Source organism: Macrobrachium nipponense, chromosome 9, assembly GCF_015104395.2.
Source record: "Macrobrachium nipponense isolate FS-2020 chromosome 9, ASM1510439v2, whole genome shotgun sequence".
In the NCBI taxonomy this organism is placed as follows: domain Eukaryota; kingdom Metazoa; phylum Arthropoda; class Malacostraca; order Decapoda; family Palaemonidae; genus Macrobrachium; species Macrobrachium nipponense.
In genome coordinates this window covers 105,808,588-105,834,185 of record NC_061110.1, presented here as the reverse complement: position 1 = coordinate 105,834,185, position 25,598 = coordinate 105,808,588, and the positions used below count along the sequence as shown (strand labels likewise).

Here is a 25,598-nt window from a genome sequence, read left to right as displayed (position 1 = left end):
AGGGCCTAAAATCCTTTCCATCACGAGAAGTGCCTGCAATTGAACTTCTTGAGGATCTAATTCTATACTTTCTAATTCCTCCAAGGTGTTGACTTCACTGAACTCCCCATCTGAAGGACAAGACAAATTATCGTGGGTTTTTGGATAAATGAGGGCGCCATTGACGTACCTGGAAATATATTGCAACATTTAGGTAACTCGAATCAAAAATATATAAAAATTATTTTAGCTAACCAATAATGCCAGAGAATAATACGTAGATTAGTGCATTCACAGTATCATACAGAAAAAGCTTTCATTATTAAGCAGCACCGGTGCTGGAAAACTTACCTCTGATTGATTGCTGATTTCCAGTAATTAACTGTAGCGACTATATCTTCCGTACTGCTGAAAAGGGAAGCTCCAAGTAGCTCCAATGCATCAGCTTTCTCTTTTGCAGATACCAGGTCATTTCTACTTAACAGATATTCTACCATGTCCCGATGACCACGAGAGCTTGCCACAAGCAAAGGCGTTAATCCTGGTAAAGGGAAGACAATGAATAGAGGAATAAGTTTAATTTACTTAGTGTTCACATGATTCCATTCAAAAAAGGGAGATATTTATTGTTACTTGGACTAATGGAACTACGGTGTTTGAATAGTTGAACTACTTTTCTTTTCATTTCTTGGAAATAACATTCATTAGAGCCATCAAAATCATTTGTTGCACTTGCGTTCAATTAGAAATTTAATATATATTAGAAAAATAAGTTTTTAGGCCAGAGACATTAATCCTGGGAACAAATACGTGGAGAAGTGCAGTATGCTAGTCTTTCTTATGTTTCTTGGAATTATAATTCTGGCATAAAACCTATCACATGACAGCGCTGGAATCCAGGTCGGTCAAGATCTGGATAAGAATACGTAACATCCAGGAATGTCAAGCAAGACTCACCAGAATAGTCGGCACCCATCCGAGCGTTGTGTTCCAGCAACAGTTTCATTACATCCAGATGTCCTGCCTTTGCGCATGCGTGGAGTGCGCTTTCGCCTTCTATGTTTTTGCTGTTCACATCAGCGCCCACTTCCAAAAGGTAATTCACGATTTCCAAATGGCCGCCGAAGGAAGCAAGCATCAGGCAAGTGACAGCGCGGTTATCAGCAGCCTCGATGTCTGGGGGAAATAGACCGATCAATGAATTACAAGAAACTTCTCGACCTAAAGACAAAAACTATACAGCAGTTTACAACAAAATGTAACACTTAATGTTAGCACACTCTCATATAAAACAATATTAAAACCCAAGTGCATTGAAAACTCACAGGCCCCGTGTTCCACAAGAAGTCTGACAATATGGAAGTACCCTAGCTCACATGCAGCTTGCAATGGAGTGCTGTAGAAACTCGTATCGCCATTTGGATTGGCGCCTTTAGAAAGAAGATAGGCGACAACCCAGTAATGCTCTTCGAAAGCAGCGCACCATAAAGGACTAACTCCAGACAGGAGAGGCCCTCCAGCCGAAACTGCAAAGAACAACAATTCAATGGTCTGTCTGAGGCTGCAAATAAACTTCTTATTTATCAATGTCAGAGAAATCTTATGAAAAACTATTCGAGTTTTCAGTCATCCTCTAAATACAGCAAGTCAGGGAAACCTGTCGGTCGATGTACATTTCAAATGACTTACCTGAGCCAAGTTCTTCGACGTCTGCGCCTCTGTATTCAACGAGGATCCTGACACAGTTCGTGTGTCCAAGAAGAGCTGCCGTACACAGTATCGAATCCCGCCCCTCCTTGACTCTCTCAACGCAGTACTTAACGCCCGATGGGAACGTCTGAAAATGCACAGTACAAGAATGAAATAACCAACAAAAGTAGCAACAACACAGCAATAATAATAATAATAATAGTGTACTCAGGAAGCTCACCATCTCTCAAGCGTACTTTATTAAAATTAATGGCATCTTCAGCAGAGTTACTTGTAGAGATTCTTCCCTAGTTTCCGAATAGCGGCTTTTTCCGTGCTACTTAAACAGGCTAGTAGAGCGCATATAGAAGTCGTAATCAAATACAGAGCCAAATTTGGTGTATATATTTGAATTTTACAGATAAACTATGATACCATAGTATCAGATGGTTAACGTAATTTTCAGTTTTTAGTCAACCTTGTGATTTTGTTAAAACATTTAATATTAAGGCATTAGTATTTAAGTATTTATTTTTAAGGAAATTTGTATTGTATATATATTACGAAAGTTAAGTTGTAGTGTGGTGATTTTGCGCCTCCTCCCCGCTCGTTAAAGTTTTTGAATTACCCTTTTAACACTTGTATCTTTTGTTTACGTTTGGGTACGTGACTGGAGCCCTCGGTGAAGGAGGTGAGAAGAGACAGAACGAGTGTTTGGGCAGACAGTTCGGGGCTATCTACAGAGGCTGTCCCTTTTTTGCTCTGCAGCTGCCGCTCTTAATATATTTTATCGACGCTTTTGGGAGTACTTTGAGCGCCCTTCGCAGGTACACATCTGGCCACCTGCGGTGTTGTGTACGCTGTACTTTGAGTGCTGTCCTTCGCAGGTACGCTTCTGGCCACCTGCGGTGTTGCGTCCTGCTTGTTATTGCAGGTGATTTGTGCCACCTGCGGACTTATCACTGCCACCTCAGTGGAAGAGTTTTCCTGAGGTGTTAGAAGCATTTGCTTTCCAGGACGCCTTGGTTATTGCAGCTGTGGGGGCCTTGATGCCCGTCAGAAGTCAAGTAGGGAGACAGATCCCAGGTAAGCGTTCCTTTTTGTATGGTCGTGCAGGACCTCTCGACTCCTCCTTCCTGGTGCTTCTGTACTCCCCTGTCAGCAGAGTTCTGAAATTATTTGGATCACGGCCTACTGTAAGGCAAGACCTTTATTATTAGTCCTGGATCACGGACTCCCCTTCTGAGTGTGAGGAGATATTTTTTTGTTATTATTATTTGATATATATATATAGATATATCTTATAATGAACTGTCGAGACAGTTGGAATTTGCTGTCCCTTTTGTTTGTTGGTTATAATTATTCTTATGATGTTAACAGCCTCGTGGCTTTTTATATTTGTTTATATTATAAGTTTAGATTATCAACATAGGTAGGAGATTTAAGTGTTTTCTCCCTGTTACTCTTCGCCTTCCTTCCCATCCTATTTAGTTATAGGTATTGGTTATCTTATTCATTTTGATCTGGCCAGTTATATTGCATATTTTGTTGTATTTGCATTCATGTGTTTCTCTCTATCTCTGTTTAGGGCTTAGTTTTTAGTAGTTAGGAATCCCAAGGGATTATTTAAGGACTAGAATTTGTCCTTGGCAGTCACAAGGTTGACTTTGATTATTTTTTGTTTGTTAATAAATATTGTTGAGTTTTCCTGAGTGTTTTCGTCTCCATTGACCATCTTTTGCTGGATACTCTGTAACAACACTGAGTGTACATCCTTTAGTGCAGACAAACCTGCACCACGGCCCAACAAGGGTCGTAACAATTGCCTTTCTCTCTCGTACGCGACCGTGATTGTTTCTCCAATAGGTTATATGAAAAAAATTATTTTTTGAATATAGTATGGTTTCAATGTTCCTGCAAGTTTTATAGGTTTGAATTTAGTAGGTTTATTTGTTAATACCTGTTTATTTTTATTATACGGTTTGGCGATTGCCAGTTGTTGAGGTTTGTATGAAGGTTATACACTTAATATTTTATGATATTGCCCTTGGTTCCTAGCCAATTATTGATTTGTCACAATATACTTTGGACTTTGAATTGATGAATATATATAATGACTTTTGGACTATATTGTTGGTGTATGTAGGTTAAGGTGTAGGCCTGTGTGTGCCTGTAAGTTTATTTAGGTAAAGTTAAGTAGGTTGGTTTCCTTAGACTTGGGATTTGTGACTTTTATGATCCTGTTTAAACTATGGGTATGTTGTTATTGTCATGTCCGTGGCCTTTGCCATGCCTTGTCTTTGGGTTCAGAGTATGGTATCATCACTTGATCTTTAAAATAATGGTAAGCTATATAAGCTTTTTGGTTTGCATTCCCCAATGGTATTTTCTGTTGATGTAATATAATTTGGTTTCAGATTTGTTGCTCTATTATTGTATGTTGCCTGTTGTAGATTGTCTTTATTCTTTCCTTACAGGTTTGTTAGTACTACATTTATTAAAAAAAATTCTGGCTTAAATTTTTTTTTCTTCGGGGAGGAAGGTATCAGATGTTAACGTAATTTTTCAGTTTTTAGTCAACCTTGTGATTTTGTTAACATTTAATATTAAGGCATTTAGTATTTAAGTATTTATTTTTAAGGAAATTTGTATTGTATATATATTACGAAAGTTAAGTTGTAGTGTGGTGATTTTGCGCCTCCTCCCCGCTCGTTAAAGTTTTTGAATTACCCTTTTACACTTGTATCTTTTTTGTTTACGTTTTGGGTACGTGACTGGAGCCCTCGGTGAAGGAGGTGAGAAGAGACAGAACGAGTGTTTGGGCAGACAGTTCGGGCTATCTACAGAGGCTGTCCCTTTTTTGCTCTGCAGCTGCCGCTCTTAATATATTTTATCGACGCTTTTGGGAGTACTTTGAGCCGCCCTTCGCAGGTACACATCTGGCCACCTGCGGTGTTGTGTACGCTGTACTTTGAGTGCTGTCCTTCGCAGGTACGCTTCTGGCCACCTGCGGTGTTGCGTCCTGCTTGTATTGCAGGTGATTTGTGCCACCTGCGGACTTATCTCACTGCCACCTCAGTGGAAGAGTTTTCCTGAGGTGTTAGAAGCATTTGCTTTTCCAGGACGCCTTGGTTATTGCAGCTGTGGGGGCCTTGATGCCCGTCAGAAGTCAAGTAGGGAGACAGATCCCAGGTAAGCGTTCCTTTTTGTATGGTCGTGCAGGACCTCTCGACTCCTCCTTCCTGGTGCTTCTGTACTCCCCTGTCAGCAGAGTTCTGAAATATTTGGATCACGGCCTACTGTAAGGCAAGACCTTTATTATTAGTCCTGGATCACGGACTCCCCTTCCCCTCAGAGTGTGAGGAGATATTTTTTTGTTATTATTATTTGTATATATATATATAGATATATCTTATAATGAACTGTCGAGACAGTTGGAATTTGCTGTCCCTTTTGTTTGTTTGGTTATAATTATTCTTATGATGTTAACAGCCTCGTGGCTTTTATATTTGTTTATATTATAAGTTTAGATTATCAACATAGGTAGGAGATTTAAGTGTTTTCTCCCTGTTACTCTTCGCCTTCCTTCCCATCCTATTTAGTTATAGGTATTGGTTATCTTATTCATTTTGATCTGGCCAGTTATATTGCATATTTTGTTGTATTTGCATTCATGTGTTTCTCTCTATCTCTGTTTAGGGCTTAGTTTTTAGTAGTTAGGAATCCCAAGGGATTATTTAAGGACTAGAATTTGTCCTTGGCAGTCACAAGGTTGACTTTGATTATTTTTTGTTTGTTAATAAATATTGTTGAGTTTTCCTGAGTGTTTTCGTCTCCATTGACCATCTTTTGCTGGATACTCTGTAACAACACTGAGTGTACATCCTTTAGTGCAGACAAACCTGCACCACGGCCCAACAAGGGTCGTAACACATAGTCATCAAAGTTATTAAACAATTTCCTCTCTCTCTCTCTCTCTCTCTCTCTCTCTCTCTCTCTCTCTCTCTCTCTCTTGAAGAAAGCGAACTTTCGTCTAGAGCTGTCAGACATCCTCGGGTTGGGAAGCTGAGGGTGGACTGATATTATTATCAATACTATTATTAATAATAATAATAATATGCTGGAAGTAAACCTTCTTTTAAACATGTTTTTATTAAAAGTAATTGCTGCCTCAGGTGCGTTATTTTCATAAAGGTTCTTCTCTATTTATCTAATCATTGTTTTCTTATTGTTATTTAAACTGGTGAGCAACGCACCGAAGGTTGGCACATCTTAAATAGGTAATAGACAAAGTTTAAGCTATAATGAGAAAACAATAATTAGAAAAAATACAGAGCAACCTTTATAAATTAACGCAGCTGAGGTAGCAATTACTTATAATAATAATAATAATAATAATAATAATAATAATAATACCAAGAGACCCTCTTTCAGACATTTACTGTGGAAAGTGATTACTTTATCAACTATATTAATCTTGTAGAGTCTTCTGAATATTTCCGATTACTGCTTTTCCTGTAGTACTGCATCGCAATCATAAAATATAAAGAAGATTCTATACATGATTAATGCAGCCGATGCAGCAATCACTTTCAACAGCAACAATAATATCAATAATACTAATACTACTACTACTAATAATAATAATAATAAACTAATTTCTGGAATATTTACTCTCATTGGTGGTGAATAAATCTACTCCTACATGGTCATGTTATGCACAAGATTCTCGTGAAACAATATTTTCATAGCCAAGCTTCTTTCGCAGATGAAATGTATTTATAAATTTCGTTTCTCTTATTGTTATAAAGTATTGTATGCAGATTTTAATTATTTCACTAACTTTTTTATGCATATACCGGCACTTATGTACACATTATTATTATTATAATAATTATTATCATTATTATTCAGAAGATGAAACCTATTCATATGAACAAGCCCACAGGGGTCCATTGGCTTGAAATTCAAGCTTCCAAAGAATATGGTGTTCGCTAGGAAGAAGTGAGATTAGGTAAAGGAGAAAACAGACTGAAGATACCCCACTTAGTAAAAAATGGAAAAAATAAATTAATAAACAAATAGATAAAAATGTATCAAAGTGCAAAGAGAGTATGTTTAGGGTAGTAATGTATTGCACCATCGCTTCAACTTCTGACCTATAAGGTTTTGATCATTGGAATAACATTCCTATCAAATACTGGTGTCAGCGTTAAGTGTTCCTTCCGTGTTGTATTTTTGTAGCCTTTTTATGTAATTCTGAAAATGAGCCATTTAATAAACCCAGGAGTTCACGAAAATTGTTGCGCTTCTAGAAGACTATACATAAGTAAAATAAGAAATATAGAAAATCTGGAGCGTCTTCATGAACATCTTATTTCAAAACTCAAAAACAGTAATTCCAAGGTACTCTTATGTGTTAATTTTAACCCTTGAATCAGCTGATAAAGATGCGCTTCAACCTTTGAATCAGTAAATAGATATTCTTCAACCTTTGAATCAAAATATAAAGATATGCTTCAACCCAAATTGATTCATTAAATAAAAACATGCTTCAACCCCTGATTCAGTAAATAAAGAGATGTTTCAAACCTTGATTCAGGAAATAAAAATATGCTACAACCCCTGATTCAGTAAATAAAGAGATGTTTCAAACCTTGATTCAGTAAAATTAAAAAAAACATGCTTCAACCCCTGATTCAGTAAATAAAGATATGCTTCAATCCTTGAATCAGTAAATAAAAAAGATACGCTACAACCCTTGATTCAGTAAATAAAGGTATGCTTCAACCCTTGATTCAGTAAATAAAGGTATGCTTCAACCCTTGATTCAGTAAATAAAGATATGCTACAACCCATGCTTCAGTAAATAGATATGCTTTGACCCATGAATCTGTAAATATATGTGCTTGAACCCTTGATTCAGTAAATAAAGATATACTTAGACTTTTGAATCAGCAAATAAAGATAAGTTTCAACCCTTGATTCAGTAAATAAAGGTATTCGCTTCAGTTTCATTGGTAAACTTAAAGCCAGGGAACATGAACTTTGTTGAAAATACGTATTCAATTTATACCGCCTATGTTATTCAAATGCCAAGGGAAAATTAGTGTTAATTCGTGTTACTCATTATCATTTCATCATACCTGAATCTCCTTCATTATAGCATAGAGACGAATGAGTCTCAGGCTACACCATGAATGGGTACAGAAATTTCCACGTGTGAATAGAAATTGAGCAAAAAGCCAGAAAAAAACTGTTATAAACTCAAAACAAAATTGACAATGTTGATAAAAACGTAAAGATTATTACAAAGCTAGAAAAAAACTTATGCAAAGTCACTAAAGACAAAAAAGTGCCTTTGATCAGATTTACAAACAAAGAGAGCACAGCAGCAAATAAAAAAGAAGGAAATTATGAGTAAAATAACGGCGCCAGTTGAACAGGTTAAAACAACAAGAGATGGACACTTTTTTTTTTTTTGTAAGATTTCCAGGTAGGAAAAACTTAGAAAAGACCAAACGGAGATTCAGAAAATCATCAGTAATATACCAGTAAAAGATAAGGGTAACCTTCAACACAAAAAAATAAAAGTAGCATATGTCTCGAAGGATGAAAAATCCATGGATAGATAATCTCATTTCTGAAATATTTTTTCACTCACTCCATCAATGTTATGGGTTTGAATATGTGCACGGCGATGACGACTGTAATTTTTTTCTTGTTTTTATAGTCTTTTCAGAACGGTTGTATGCATACTTATGTATGAATATGTGTGAATATGTATATAAAAATTAGGGAACCACATATCATCTGAAAATAACGACCCAAACATTGTAAAAGATATGAAAACCAAAGATGACAAATATAATCGCTATATCATCAAATGCGCACCACAAATACGAAAGGCTACCTATGATAAACGTGACAAGTTGTGTACACTGTACCCAACTTTTACGACTGTTACATGCCCTATCAATGCTATTAAAATCAGGAAATTGGTCATAGCGCAGCAAATTGTAAAAAATACCAAGTTTGTCCTTAATGTGGTGAAAATCACAAATCAAATGAATTGTTTAAAGGAAGGCCATAATGATACTAAACATAGCGCATATGATGGCAATAAGTATATATTGAACATGTATCAAAGGTATAAAATGATACGGATCATGGCTTTGACTAATAATCTCCTGTACAATTTAATAGACATACAGCCAGCAGGAAATAAAACCAACACTATTAGAAACCCTATAAACGATCACAACCTAAATATATGCATGCTAACGGAGACTTAACTAAGCAATAATGTAAGTGATTATTCTAGTAAAAAAACAAACGAAGTGTCGCCACGGTCTCACAAAAATGAATCAACATTTTTCAGTACATTTGAATAAATCAGCACCAAAATGACACACAAATAAACACACACAAATCATAGCAGTTCGCAAACCACAAAGCACAAGTAAGAGGTTCCTAGACTAATTCAGTTACTTCCTCGACTTGTTAACTGATAACAAACAGACACTGATTTGTGGTGACTTCAGCTTACATTTAGATGATAACAAAGAATTGATAGTTACTCTAAAGCCATGACCTTGTAAATGTTGTATGAAAACGACGTCAATTATTGAACCACATCATTGGCCTAGTGATACAAAACAAAAACGAGGTTACCAGTGCATACAAGTAGAGTCTAAACATGTGATATCCGCAATACATAAACTAGTTACATTCAGCATATATCTGGAAAGGCTAAGCACTAAAAATACTTTCACTTACAGAAAGAAAACCAACTTTAAAGCTGATGAATTTATTGTTGAGAGCAAAAAGAAAATATAACAGAAACAAGCCAGGAGTGTGGGTGTAATTTGAGGAATAATACCCGACAGGCGACCAGGTTTGTGTAAGCTCCTTTACAGTCTATAGCAAAAGTATATTGGTGTCAAGCTGCCATGATATATATCCAGAAGGGACGAGGCAAATAATAGCTAAAGAAAATGCCCAGTGGATTAACAGTGATCTATGTGAAACTAAGAAAAAAAAAGGGAGACCTATGGAAAATATTGAAAGAATCAAGAAGTAATGAAAATTGGTCACTGTACAAAAAAAAAAAAAATAATAATAATAAATAAATTAATTAATTAATAAAAAGAAAACAGCCAGACCAGAAACCAGCATAACGACTTGATTATAAAAACCAAGACAATATATTACAATTAAGAAAAATACCCACAAATACCAGGCCGATAACTTTAACTACTTTGAAGCATAGTTTAGAAAAGGAGGTCCCTCCAGATCTCCCAGTGATCACCATGACAAATAGCAAATTCAGTAAATTTGAAGAACTGAACATGAATGACTTTGAAAAAACGATGAGAAAAAAAAACACCCATTGTTAAAATGATTTAAGAGGCAAAAACCTTGGATCAGTTGCGAGATTTATATTTTAATATTGTCCAAATGAGTTTAGCACAGGCGGCCTTCCCAAATACTGAAAACCTCGCTTGTATAAAGCCGTCCTACAAAGGAAAATGTGATAAAAGAACATATACCTATCGTACTTATCAAAACGGTAGTTCACGAATAAACGTGGACACACTTGAAAAATCTCAACATTATACTTATATATTGCATATTGTAAAAACCTGTAACTATCATACTAGAAACATTGCAATTATCAGCAAATACTTAAATGAAGATACTTTGAAAACAGCCATTTACAATCAAACACTTTCGAGGCTTGATTACTGCAACGTTGTACACTACGGTCTCCCTAACTGCCTACCAAGAAAATTGCAAGGAGTACAAGATACTTCTTACTGTCTTGAATGAATATCGTAATCAGACATACAAGTGAAGAATATAGGCTATTTGATCCTTGAACAAATAAAGTCAGGCGAGAGAGCATTTGAACATTGCACACCAAGAGTATACAACAAAATACCGCCTGAAGTGAAGATCATACAAGAAAGCAAATCTAAAACAGAGCTAAATACTGCTATTCTGCAGGAGCTACGATAATGACGAGAAAAAGCTAAAAGACAATTATAAAATATAAAAACCAACTTATTTTGAAAATGCGCAATCCATGCGGAGGTCTTTACATAAAACCAAGCAAAGTGAACAAAGTGATGGCAGTTCATGACTAAATTAAGACAAAGCTACAGAACTAAACTTATGATCTATCATCTGAGAATGTTCGTTAAACAAAGCATCTCCTGAACTATCAGTACGAGAAAATATGACAAATACCACACACTAATACCATAATATTGCTATTATTTTATGTAGGAGAAAATGGCAAAATATACATTACGACCAATTTAAATTAATGGAGAAATCTGAGTTTCAGTACTTAATCAAAATCAGCCACATATGAGAAACTTATCTAACAAGAACGGAGGTTTGTCTACGACAAGTGGCTTCAAGTGATAGACTGACAACTTTAACAGCAAATAAAAACTGAATGAAGTGCCAGATAAAAATTAAATAAAGGGTCAATGATATATCATCGGGGATGAAGCAAAACAATCTATATTGAAAGCCTAAATTAATAAAACTAATGTTTAAAGAGTGAAAGACGCAAGAACTTAGTTGGTGGTTGGCTGGATTAGATCAAAATTGTTTATGAAATTAAATACTGACTAATGAAAATGGGACTTTTACCTAAGAGATTGACCATTCAAGAAAAAATATTTGTACATAAAAATACATATAAATGCTTGATAAAATAATAAAGTAATAATGAGTTTGGACTAGTACAGGATTCTATAGTGGACAATAGAATTCTTTGCCGAAGAAATTGCAGGTAAACTGGCCAGACGAAACGAAACCTTCTCTTTACATAAAGTAACTCACATTATCCAAGTAAGCAACTAAACTTAAGTGGTAACCTCTTTAACGTGGTGTCGAGTACGATTTGACCTACATCGCGAAAATATCTCGCCCAAAGTATACTATGTATATTTACACAAAATCAGTTACACAAACAATGTCACGATTTCAGTTACACAAACAATGTCACGATTTCAATAAATAAAAATGTGTTTCAACCATTGATGCAGTCAATAAAAGATATGCTACAACCCTTCATTCAGTAAATAAAGGTATTCGTCTCAGTTTCATTTATCTTTTAGTAAACGTGGTAAACTTAAAGCCAGGGAACATGAGCTTTGTTGAAAATACGTATTCAGTATCGCCTTGGTGTTATTCAAATGCCAAGGGAAAATTAGTATTAATTCGTGTTAGAATCATTATAATTTCATTATACTTGAATCGCCTTCATTATAGCTTAGAGACGAATAAGTGCCAGGTTATACCATGAATGGATACAGAAATTTCCACGTGTGATTAGAAACTGGGCGAAATGCCAGGTAAAAAAAAAACTGTTATAAACTCAAAACAAAATTGACAATGTAGATAAAAACGTAAAGATTATTACAAAGCAGGAAAAAACTTATGCAAAGTCACTAAAGACAAAAAAAAGTGCCTTTTATCAAATTTACAAAGAGAGCACGGCAGCAAATAAAAAGAAGGAAATTATGAGTAAAACAACGGCGCCAGTTGAACAGGTTAAAACAACAAGAGATGGACACATATTTGTAAGATTTCCAGATAGGAAAAACTTGGAAAAGACGAAAACAGACATTCAGAAAATCATCAATAATATAACAGTAAATGATAACCTAAAACCCAAAAATAAAAGTAGCATATGTCACGAAGGATGAGTAGCATTGTCAAGAAAAATCCATGGATAGATAAATATAAGCACTATATCATCAAACGCACACCACAAATACGAAAGGCTATCTATGATAAAGGTGACAAGTTGTGTAGACTGTACCCATCTTGCAGGACTGTACAAAAAATGTACAAAAAATATTTGTACATAAAAATACATGCCCTATCAATGCTATAAATGTCAGTAATTTGGTCATGGCGCAACAAATTGTAAAAAAGACCAAATTTGCCCTAAATGTGGTGAAAATCATAAAACCCACATTAAAGTGTAAACATCGTTTAAAGAAAGGCCATAGAGATACCAAACATAACGCATATGATGGCAGTAAGTACATAGTATATGAAGAACGTGTGTCAAAGCTATAAAATAATACGGATCATGGTTTGGACTAATAATCTGTGCAATTTGATAGACATGCTTTCAGTAAATAAAAATGTGCTTCAACCCTCGAATCAGTAAATAAAAATGTGCTGCAACCTTTGATTTAGTAAATAAAAATGTGATGCAACCCTTGATTCAGTAAATAAAAATGTGCTTCAACCCTCGAATCAGCAAATAAAAATGTGCTTCAACCATTGATGCAGTCAATAAAGATATGCTACAACCCTTCATTCAGTAAATAAAGGTATTCGTCTCAGTTTCATTTATCTTTTAGTAAACGTGGTAAACTTAAAGCCAGGGAACATGAGCTTTGTTGAAAATACATATTCAGTATCGCCTCAGTGTTATTCAGATGCCAAGGGAAATTTAGTATTAATTCGTGTTAGAATCATTATAATTTCATTATACTTGAATCGCCTTCATTATAGCTTAGAGACGAATAAGTGCCAGGTTATACCATGAATGGATACAGAAATTTCCACGTGTGATTAGAAACTGGGCGAAATGCCAGGTAAAAAAAAAACTGTTATAAACTCAAAACAAAATTGACAATGTAGATAAAAACGTAAAGATTATTACAAAGCAGGAAAAAACTTATGCAAAGTCACTAAAAACAGAAAAGTGCCTTTTATCAAATTTACAAACAAAGAGAGCGCAGCAGCAAATAAAAAGAAGGAAATTATGAGTAAAACAACGGCGCCAGTTGAACAGGTTAAAACAACAAGAGATGGACAGATATTTGTAAGGTTTCCAGATAGGAAAAACTTGGAAAAGACGAAAACAGAGATTCAGAAAATCATCAGTAATATAACAGTAAATGAGAAGGATAACCTAAAACCCAAAATAAAAGTAGCATATGTCACGAAGGATGAGTAGCATTGTCAAGAAAAATCCATGGATAGATAAATATAAGCACTATATCATCAAACGCACACCACAAATACGAAAGGCTATCTATGATAAAGGTGACAAGTTGTGTAGACTGTACCCATCTTGCAGGACTGTACAAAAAATGTACAAAAAATATTTGTACATAAAAATACATGCCCTATCAATGCTATAAATGTCAGTAATTTGGTCATGGCGCAACAAATTGTAAAAAAGACCAAATTTGCCCTAAATGTGGTGAAAATCATAAAACCCACATTAAAGTGTAAACATCGTTTAAAGAAAGGCCATAGAGATACCAAACATAACGCATATGATGGCAGTAAGTACATAATATATGAAGAACGTGTGTCAAATCTATAAAATAATACGGATCATGGTTTTGACTAATAATCTGTGCAATTTGATAGACATGCTTTCAGTAGGAAATAAAATCAACACTATTAGAAATTATATAAACGATCACAATCTAAATATATGCATGGTAACGGAGACTTAGCTTAGCAATAATGTATGTGATTATTCTAGTATGAAATAAACGAAGTGACACAAGGGTCTCACAACTTTGATTGTGAACTGAGAGAATACAAAAATGATGGTGAAGTGGGAATCTTTGCAAAGTATCTATAATGGATCAAAATGTGTTCAGTACATTTGAATCAACACCAAAATGACACACACAAACAAACACATGAAAATCATAAGAGATAGTTCCTAGACTAATTCAGTTACTTCTTCGACTTGTTAACTGATAACAAAAACACACTGATTTGTGGTGATTACAACCTACATTTAGATGATAATGATAATTATGTCAAAGAATTTATAGTTACTTGAAAACCATGACCTTGTGAATGATGTGAGAAAACCGACGTCATTAACGAACCATACCATCGACCTTATTATAACGAGATTAAGTCTGAATGTGGTATATCTTCAATATATAAACTAATTACGCTCAGCATATATCTGGAAAGGCTATGCACTGAAAAAACTATCACTTGAGAGCGTAAAGAAAATATTAGAGAAACAAGCTAGGAGCGCAGGTGTAATATGAGGAATAACCTGTAAGCTGTTTTACAGTCTATAGCGAAAGTATATTGGTGTCAAGCTGCAATGAAAAATGTCCATAAGCAACAACGCAAATAATAGTTAAAGAAAATGCCAAGTGGATTAACCGTGATTTACGTTAAGCTAAGAAAAAGAAAAGAAGAATGGAAGATCTATGGAACAGATTAAAAGAATCATTGAAGTCATGAAAATTGGTCACTGTACAAAACAGCCAGGCCAAAGACCAGCACAATGACTTGATTATAAAAACCAAGACAGTATATTACAATTAATGCCTAGTGAAGAGAAAATTACCCCCAAACAATCCACGAGAATTTAGACAGAATATTGAGACTCAAGAAAGAAAAAGTTCTACCTGTTGTAACTATAGTGGCCACAAAAACCTAACCGATAACTTTAACTACTTTGAAGCATAGTTTAGAAAAGGAGGTCCCTCCAGATCTCCCAGTGATCACCATGACAAATAGCAAATTCAGTAAGTTTGAAGAACTGAACATAAATGACTTTGAAAAAAAAAGAAGACAAGAAAAGTAAAATACACCTATTGATAAAATGACCCGGTTCCCGTGAGTGATTGAGCTCTATATATGAGTTTAGCACAGACAACCTTTCCAAATACTGAAAAGCTTGCTTGTATAAAAAAAAAAATATACGCTACAGGCAATATCGAATCCATCGTACTTATCAAAACGGTAGTTCACTAATAAACGGGAAAACACTTGAAACAACTCAACATTATACTTGATGCCATATATTGCATATTGTAAAAACCTGTAACTAACCTAGCCACCTGGGGGGGCAACCAAGTCCTTATGGGTGCCGGTCCCAAGCCCGGATAAATAGGGAGGGTTGGTGTCAGGAAGGGCATCCGGCTGTAAAAATCTGTGCCAAAACCAAAAATGGAATGAGCCGAAATATGGAAAGAGGTAATGCTAGGGCGTACTCCGTAAACGACGCACAGAGACATCGCCCTAACTCTGTGGTAAGGCGAGGGCTACTGCATCAGGAGCGGGTGCAGCTAAAGAAGCGAGCTCACATTGGGTTCAGAGTATGTCAGCTAAATGTTGGGTCCATGACTGGGAGAGGTAGAGAATTGGCTGACTTGATGAGAGAAAAGAAAGTAGATGTTGTGTGGTGGCAAGAAACGCGGTGGAAAGGAAATAAAGCTAAAGAGTTGGGAGATGGATATAAGCTATATTATAGTGGAGCAAATAAACAAGGTAGAAATGGAGTTGGCATAGTACTGTCTAGTGAACTAAAGAACTCGGTAATAGAAGTGCATAGAAAGAATGACCGTATCATCAGATTGAAGATATGTTATGGAGGAGAGATTCTGAATATTATAAGCGCATATGCACCACAAGTTGGTTGCACAGAAGAAGAGAAGGGAAATTTCTGGAGAGACATGGATGGAATAATGCAAGAACTGGAAGAGCATGAGAGGGTGATAGTTGGGGCAGATTTGAAATGGCCATGTCGGAAGTGAAAATGAGGCGATTGGGCGGGTGCATGGGGGCCATGGAATTGGGGAGAGAAACCCAGAAGGAGAGAGTGTAGTGGACTTTGCTGTGTCATTCGACATGGCAATAGTAAACACATTTTTTGAGAAGAAAAGGGAACACCTAATAACATATAGGAGTGGGGGAAGATTCTCCCAGATAGACTATTTCTTGTATAAAAAGGATAAATCTGGTGGAGGTCAAGAACTGCAAAGTTATTCCAGGCGACCATGTAGCCCCCCAACACAGGCTGCTATGTATGGACTTGAAGTTGAAAAGGGAAAGAAAAACCAAAGCTAAAGGGATAAGGAAAATTAAATGGTACGAATTACAGAAGGAAGGGGATAAGAAGAGAGAATTTAAGAGGTAGAATTTAAGAGGAGGGTTTTTGGAGGATATTGATATAGGGATTGAAGATGTTCAAGAATGGTGGGCACGAAATGCAGCAGTAATAAGAAGGCATGGAAAGGAGCTGCTAGGAGAGACAATCTGGTATCATATGGGAAGAAAAGGATAGTTGGTGGTGGGATGAAGACATTGAGAAAGTAGTAAAAGATAAGAAGGAGGCAAAGAAAAGATGGGAAGAGTCACAGTCAGTGGAAGACAGAAATAGGTACAGAGAGAAAAACAAGGTGGTGAAAAAGGAGGTGGTAGCCCAAGCTAAAGCAAAGTCGTTATGATGATGTGTATAATGAGCTGGGGACAAAGGAAGGATTAAAGAAGATGATGAAGCTATCAAAGGCTAGAAATAAGAGCACCAAAGATATAACACACATCAAACAAATAAAGAATCAAGAGGGTGTAGTGCTTAGAAAGGAGGAAGACATTGTGAAGAGATGGAAAGAATATTTCGAACAGTTGTTAAATGAAGAAAATAATAGACTAATAAGAGAGGATGGGCAAGTGAACATTGGCATGGTAATGAGGTTTTCTAGGCAAGAGGTACTAAATGCACTGAAGAAGATGAAGAATGGGAAGGCAACCGGACCAGACATGATCCCGGTGGAGGCAATGGAAAGCATTAGGAGATGAAGGAGGGGATATACTGTACGATCTTATGATAAAGATCCTTGAACAGGAAAAGATACCAAATGAGTGGCGTGGGAGTATATTGATCCAATTTTTAAAGGGAAAGGCGATGTCCAAGAGTGTGGTAATTATAGGGGCATTAAATTGATGTCCCACACTTTGAAGATACTGGAAAGGATGATAGATGCTAGACTGAGAGAAGAAGTACAAATAGGTAAAGAGCAGATGGGATTTATGAAGGGAAGGGGAACAACAGATGGTATATTTTGTCTGAGGCAAATAATGGAGAAATTCGGGGAAAGACAAAGGGACCTACATATGGTATTCATTGACCTTGAAAAGGCTTATGACAGAGTCCCGAGACAAGAGGTATGGAGGAGCCTGAGGGAGAAGATGGTGCCAGAGAAGTATGTGCGATTGATACAAGAGAGGTACCGGAATGTATTTACCAGAGTGAGGAGCAGTGTTGGGGAGACAGAAGGTTTTGAGGTGAGAGGAGGATTACACCAGGGGTCGGCTCTGAGCCCATTTATCTTTAACATAGTGATGGATGTTATAATAGAGGAAGTAAGGGAGACAGTACCATGGAACATATTGTATGCGGATGATATTGTTCTGTGTGGCAGAGAGCAGGGAAGATCTGGAGGTGAAATTGGAAAGATGGAGACAAGTACTGGAGGGACAGAGGAATGAGAATAAGTAGATCCAAGACAGAATATATGTGTACCACCACTGAGGGGGATGATAGAGAAAGTATTCAGCTTGGTGGAGAGCAAATAAGGAGAGTTGATAAGTTTAAGTATTTGGGATCTTTTGTTAACGCTGGAGGAAGTATGGAAGAAGAAGTAAAACATCGGGTACAGGCAGGCTGGAACAACTGGAGAGCGGCCTCGGGAGTTCTTTGTGACAAAAGAGTGCCGCTTAGGTTAAAAGGAAAATTTCACAAGACGGTGGTAAGAACAGCAATGCTGTAATGGTACGGAAACAGCAAGCATGAGAAAAGCAGAGCAGAAGAAGATGGATGTGGCAGAAATGAGAATGCTTAGGTGGATGTCTGGGGTAACAAGAGTGGATAGGATCAGAAATGACTACATAAGGGGGTCAACTAAGGTGGTGGAAGTATCAAAGAAAGTGGCAGGAGGGAGGCTGAGATGGTATGGACACCTGTTGAGGAGAGATGAGGACCACGCTGGGAGACATACTATGGGAGTGGAGGTGCAAGGAAGAAGAAAGAGAGGGAGACCAAGAAAGAGATGGAAGGACTGTGTGAGAGGAGATTTACATGAGAAGGGAATGATGAGGCAGAAGCGCAAGATAGAAATAGATGGAAACGGCTCATCCGAAACGGCGACCCCATATAAAAATGGGAAAAAGCTGGGAAGAAGAAGAAGAAGAAGAAGAGTAAAAACCTGTAACTATCATATGAGAAACATTGCACTTATTAGAAAATACTTAAATGAAGATACAATGAAAACAGCAATTTACAACCAAATACTTTCCAGGTTTGACTACTGCAACGTTTTACACTACGGTGTCCCTAACTGCCTACTAAGAAAGTTGCAAGGAGTACAAAATACTTCTTACCGTCTTTAATGAATATCGTAATCAGACATGCAAGTGAAGAATGTAGGCTACTTGATCCTTGAACAAAATGAAAGTCAGGCGAGAGAGCATTTGAACATTGCACACCAAGAGTATATACAACAAAATACCGCCTGAAGTGAAGATCATACAAGAAGAAAGCAAATCTAAAACAGAGCCAAAGACTGCTCTTCTGCCGGAGCTGCGATACTGACGATTATAAAATATAAAAAGCAGCTTATTTTGAAAAGGTGCAATCCATGCGGAGGTCTATACATAAAACCAAGCAAAGTGAACAAAGTGATGACAGTTCATGACTAAAGTAATGACAAAGCAACAGGAATAAACATATATTCCATCATCTGAACTATCAATACGAGAAAATATGACAAATACCATACTGTAATATCATAATATTGCTATTATTTTATGTAGGGTAAAATGGAAAATATTTTATTTCTAATTAAATGTTCAGCAAAATATACATTCCGAGCAACTGAAATTAATGGAGAAATATGAGTTTCAGTACCTAATCAAAATCAGCCACATCTTAAGAGAAACCTATCTAACAAGAACGGAGGTTTGTCTACGATAAGTAGCTTCCTATGATAGACGGACAACTTTAAACTCAAATAAAAACTGAATGGAGTGCAAGGTAAAAACTAAATAAAAGGTCAATAATATATCTTCAGGGATGAAACAAAACAATCTATATTGAAAGCCAAAATCAATAAAACCAATGTTTAAAGAGTGAAAGACGCAAGAACTTAGTTGGTGGTTGGCTGGATTAGATCAAGATCGTTTATGAAATTAAATACTGACTAATGAAAATGGGACTTTTACCTCAGAGATTGACCATTCAAGAAAAAATATTTGTACATAAAAATACATATAAATGCTTGATAAAATAATAAAGTAATAATGAGTTTGGACTAGTACAGGATTCTATAGTGGACAATGGAATTCTTTGCCGAAGAAATTGCAGATGTTTATTGATAAACTGGCCAGACGAAACGAAACCTTCTCTTTACATAAAGTAACTCACATTATCCGAGTAAGCAACTAAACTCAAGTGGTAACCTCTTCAACGTGGTGTAGAGTACGATTTGACTTGCATCGCGAAAATGTCTCGCCCAAAGTATACGATGTATATTTACACAAAACCAGTAACACAAACAATGCCACGATTTCAATGATGCCCCCCGCCCCACAAAGAATTTTAAAGAGACCCGGAGAAAGCTAGAAACTGAATACCTGTATCTTCAAAGCTATTAAAAAAACTAGTTATCTTCACAAACAGGAGCATAAATACCAAATACTATAACTTTGCTTACCTTTGTGACGCATACAAAAGAACCGTCTGTTCTGTACATCTCGGCGTATTTTATGGCAGATGGAATTTCAACTGAAGCAAGTTGGAAGCACTTTTGCACCAAGCAAGTCACGTGTCACTTAACTTCCAGGAAACTTAGAACTGAGTATTTTTACCCAGATTGGGTCCATTTATACCAGGTGGGCATAGTGAGAGGCGGGGCCAACTTGAAATGTCCTTAATCCCCAGACCAATGGTGACCCGGGCCATCCCAAATCTCATTTCACTCATCCTTACAATGCTCCTTCGGTAAAGGAAATAGATTCTTTTCTGGGAAAGCATCCTATTAAATTGAAAGATCACTGTCTAATGAATTGATCAATTTTAAACAAAAATACTAATTAAATTTTCATAATGAATATATTTTTGAGTGAAGGGTCCATGCTTCGGCAACAACCGCGTGAGAGAGTCTCTCGGAGTGCTCTGATTGGCTAACTCAGGGAGGTGTGACCGGTGCCCACGGTATGACACACCAATAGGACACAAGCATCTTTTTTCGCCACACCTTCGTTTACCCTCAACACCCAGGGATTCTGGTCTCAGCCCTAACTGATATGAAAAAATGTTGTGCAATATTTATTCATCATATTTTGAGATATATCTGTAATATATATATATATATATATATATATATATATATATATATATATATATATATATATATATATATATATATATATATATATATATATCTATATATATATATATAGATATATATATATATAGATATATATATCTAGATATATATATATATATATATATATATAGATATATATATATATATATATATATATATATATATATATATATATATATATATATATATATATATATATATATATATATATATATATATATATATATAATATGTATGTATGTATGTATGTATGTATGTATGTATGTACGTACGTTAGTATGTGTTTGCGTGATGAGAGTAAATTTATAAGTATTTTAGTTACCGAACAAAACTTATTACCATTAGAATCACTATGCATTGCTTTTTTACTCCCTTATTTTGATATGTTGTGCATTGATACTTAGCTGCATATTGTTACCTATCATTTCATATTAATAAAACGTTTCCACAATTGTCACCAATATTTATTCAAATCTCATTTTCATTATATAAGTATAATATCACTTTTACTGTAAATCTGTGTCGAATGACATTTCCGTAATATAAGGTATACACGTGATAATTTCTGTGCAATGTTTCTTACACTTTTCCGTTACGTAAACATCCGTTTTTTTTTTCCCCGGGCCAGCTAAAACAAACTTAGCCAAATTATGGGTGGTGGTGTTTGAGATTCAGCTGGCCTTATGCCAGCACGGGTTCATGCTCATAGAGCAGTCTGTAGGGCTATGGGTGATTCACCCATCTGATGTTGTCGACTGGACCAAACGACCTCAGGCTCACTTTCACAGGTTATAAGAAATACTCTTTATTCTAGATTTTTATATTGGATATTAAGGCTGTTTCAGATTGAAGTATTCGAGAATTATGAAAGCTAGTAACAATATGTTTCAGTATAAATGAAAAAAAAAACAATGAAAGAAATTTGTGTAAGTGGGGAATAAGGACAACGCGTTAAAATGCAATGCAGTTACTATCATATTCATATGCAAATACTCTAAAATATCTTAGGGAATAAGGCTTCTTGAAGTCAGGTAACTGGATATCACATCAGTCTCTATATTCCCCTATCAATAATTGGTCCGATATAATGAACTCCAACCATAAGAATAGTGCCATATTTTCGTGCTGTGGATTTGGAATTTGAATCTAATGACAGATAAATTACCTTATTTGAAGTTAAATTTTTTTCAAGAATAATAATTTCGTAAGAGTTAGCGATTTGTCTATTAAATATGATGAAAAACAATATTTGCTTTAGCATAGATATTGGAAAGGCTATCTAGAGCATTTGTTTGGTGTCGTGAGGCACATGAAAGCCCCCTACAATAATTAAACTCTGATCTCTGGTAGTATTGGGGGTTATGAAAATAATTAGTAAGAAAAGAAATACCACTACTACTACTAATAATAATAATACCAGAATCCGTTACACACTAGATTAAATGATAAAAATGATTACCGACAATATCCAGGCAGTGGCTGAAGCAGTAGTAAAAATAGTATTGTTCATGACTATGGTAGTAACGATATTGAGAATAATAGTAAAAATAGTAGAAATTAAAACAGTTAAAAAGCTAATTGCATGTATTTGAACATTATTAAGCTGAGGAAATTAAACTTGCTTTAGAAATCTACTTAGCAAGACGTTTGTTTTAAGATTAGGATTTTGAAATTCAGAATTATGTATAGATTGGTAACATAGAGGAAAACAATAAATGACACATTTAAGAAAAAAAGTAAGGTAACAGAAGAGAGATAACTTATGTATGTACGTAGATACTATTTCGGTAAACATTTACCATGAATCACTCTCATTTAGCCAGTATATGGACAACAGTTAATAATGCAGATAATTCGCTTACTGAAATGGTGAAAAGGAGTGAATCAGACGTTCTAATGAGTTCTTAAATGAGTTTATTGCAAGCCACAGACAGAGTCTTTTAGAAGGAAAAGAATGTTGGAAGATATAGTGGGGCTATTTTTTTTATGGTGGAAAATGTCTTTATCAAAACAACAATTATTTCCATTCTTTCTAAGATTATTCGTACTTTCGTTAATTATATCCATATCCATTAAAGTACAATACAGAATTTCCACCTATTTGTAATGATCTGGATTTAGGTTTTCCGTATATCTTGTTGTAACATGAGCATAAATGTTCAACTGTCTACGTAGGCTGCAGTACGGCCAGCTGGTATAGGTTTTGCCGTTTCCTTGTTTTGATATTTTGTCCCTTACCATTTACGTACACGCAATTTTTCTGTATTTAATTAACCATTTTCACACTTTTTCATTAGTTTTTACGTAAATATAATTTTCATTTGTTACTGAAGTCCTGATTGCTCCTCTGTGAGCTGTTTCGAATCCAGGAGAGGGTGGAATTATTACCAACTAAAAATTTCCCCTTTTATTAACATATATGAAAATATATTAATTCCGTGGTAGAGCGAATTGAACATTAAAGGACATTGGTAGCTTAATGCATATATAAGATTCACGTTGATGTGATAAAAATTCATATATAAGATCATTTATTTATTCCGGCAAATACTAAGACGCACGGCAATGAGGTTTGCATTTACCATCTGAAGAAAAGGAAACCATTTGAATTTTAGCACAGTTTCATCAGGTATGATCCGGTTTTTCACAGCACGTTGACTGGGTAAACGTTCTGTTTGGAAATAACCTCCTTTATAACGGGAATCGATTCCCTTGGGACTTGAGGGAAAGGTTAAATTACCTGGCCATGACTTTTGCAACCGTTACAGTCCCTGGCGGCCATGGTGACCTTGAGCGTGTCAGAGATCTCAATGTGAATATTCTCACAGTACTCCGTTTGAATTTAATTTGAGTCTAACTAAAGGGCTTCATTGTTGTGTTCTAAACATCACAGTTTTCTTTTTGTTTAACGGTGGAAATCCACATTCTTCGACGCGTGTATGCAAAAGTAAAGAAAAAGAGTAAGAGAAGCATGACCCTGGAATTACGGTCAGTTCGGGAATGAGACGGTCATACCGTGAGTGAGGATGAGGGGGGTGGGGGGGGGGGGGGCAATTAAAAGGAATAAGAAGCCAGAAGTGGAGCAGGTCAGAAGAAGGAAAGGGTCTGGTGAGACCCTTGTGGCATCAGTATCCATTTCCAGAGGTTTCGTATAATGTATGTATCACCTGGTATGATCTAGTTTTCTTTTACCCATTTGTTAGTCGGGAAAAGGCCTTTTCTAGGAAGATCGTTCTTTAAAGCAACAATCCTTGCCCGACGGATTTTAGGACAAGAGACCTTATAGCCTAACGGTTGTGATGACCTTGAGCGCGTTAGAGATTTCAAACAAAATATTCTCAACAGAACGTCAGTTGAACTTAATGCGGGTTTTTAGTAAAAGGACGCAATTATTGTATCCTGAGCGATGCAATTTTCTTTACTTTACCCTAAAATTCATTTATCAAAAATTCAAAAATTGTGTTAAGTTTAGGAAAACGAAGAATGACAAGATTAAAAAGCCAAATGAGTTAGGTAGCTAGGATTAGACGGATCAGAAAGAAACGCACTGACGAGACCATTCATTCCCGATTTCCAGGTGTGCATAATTAAAATTCCGTGTCCCAAATACGTTAAAACGACAGGTAAAGCTTAACTTTTTCCGCTTTTTTGTGTGACTTTCATTCCTGTGTCTTTCATACTTCCTTCGATGTATTCTGCGTTTATTTATTTATTTATTTAATTATTTATATATTACTTTATTTATTTATCTATTCTCCTATCTGTCTATCTATCTACCTACCTATTTACCTGTCTTTTTATCTATCATTGGCATTATCGTGCTGTTCATAAATTGTTAGTGTCCGTTTATGACAAAAAAATTAAGTACGTGTGCAGTTCCTGATTTTCAAATTTCAACGAAGACAAAGTTAATAAGTGTCTTTATAAGAATTTTACTAAATTTTCTAGACATGAGTCACACAGAAAATTGTTATACATCATTATATGTTACGGCATTACGTTACAAGTCTCATACAATGCGTTGGTGAATATCTGCCTCTTGGAATAAACTGTCACTCATTTTATTAAACGTGTTGTGATAAATACTGAAAAATTAGAGAATGTAACTCAACAATTGCTGGAAATAAAAGGATTTGGTAAACCCAACCGAAGAGCAAATTCCTGAATGCAGCAGTCTCTCTCTCTCTCTCTCTCTCTCTCTCTCTCTGTGTGTGTGTGTGTGTGTGTGTGTGTGTGTGGGCAAAAATGTATAACATGCAAGCGTTGACCCTGATAAATTGAAGTTTTTCAGTATTACATAAATTTACTAAAACAATAAAATTTTGCGTTATGTAATTATATATCAATATCAAGATTAAAATCAATGTGCTTTTGTAACAAGAGAACAGAAACATTTTAAAAAATAAACGCTTTCAGAATTTCACTTTCAGATGCATCAAATCGTAATTGTTGCTTTATCTGGCTCTAAAATTATAAGATACGATTATGTGAATGAATCTAGCTTGAACCAGTATACGTTCTTGAGCAATTTGAGATTTTTTACAGGGAATAGAAAAGCAATTCATTTAAGAGATGCGACAAAAGTCTAATTTTGGAAACAATTTTGATTTTTATTAAGGTGTTTACAGTTTAAGAATTTCTCACAAGTTGTAGTTTTCGTCCTAGTAGTAAGTCTTTCTACTCTGCAAGTGATCATATACTGATTGACTGATTGGTTGATTTATGGAAATT

At 35.6% G+C, this 25,598-nt stretch overlaps 1 protein-coding gene across 1 annotated transcript; it reads right to left on the bottom strand.

The window, feature by feature from the left end:
• Positions 1–101: 101 nt before the first annotated feature.
• On the bottom strand, positions 102–23,615 carry LOC135218171 (protein fem-1 homolog CG6966-like). The gene is made up of 5 exons (XM_064254321.1): positions 23,608–23,615; positions 1,669–1,816; positions 1,305–1,578; positions 937–1,155; positions 102–520 (listed from the first exon to the last, which is right to left on the bottom strand). Exons 1-5 carry the CDS (start codon positions 23,613–23,615, stop codon positions 327–329), a joined length of 843 nt encoding a protein of 280 aa, XP_064110391.1. The 3' UTR covers positions 102–326.
• Between the last annotated feature and the right edge of the window lie 1,983 nt (positions 23,616–25,598).

Bases quoted from the DNA above. Each gene is read 5' to 3' on its own strand.
- LOC135218171 (XM_064254321.1), bottom strand. The intron at 1,156-1,304 runs GTGAGTTTTCAA...TATTTCCCCCAG, and splicing joins TCTTGTGGAACACGGGGCCT to ACATCGAGGCTGCTGATAAC. The intron at 521-936 runs GTGAGTCTTGCT...TCCCTTTACCAG, and splicing joins GATGGGTGCCGACTATTCTG to GATTAACGCCTTTGCTTGTG.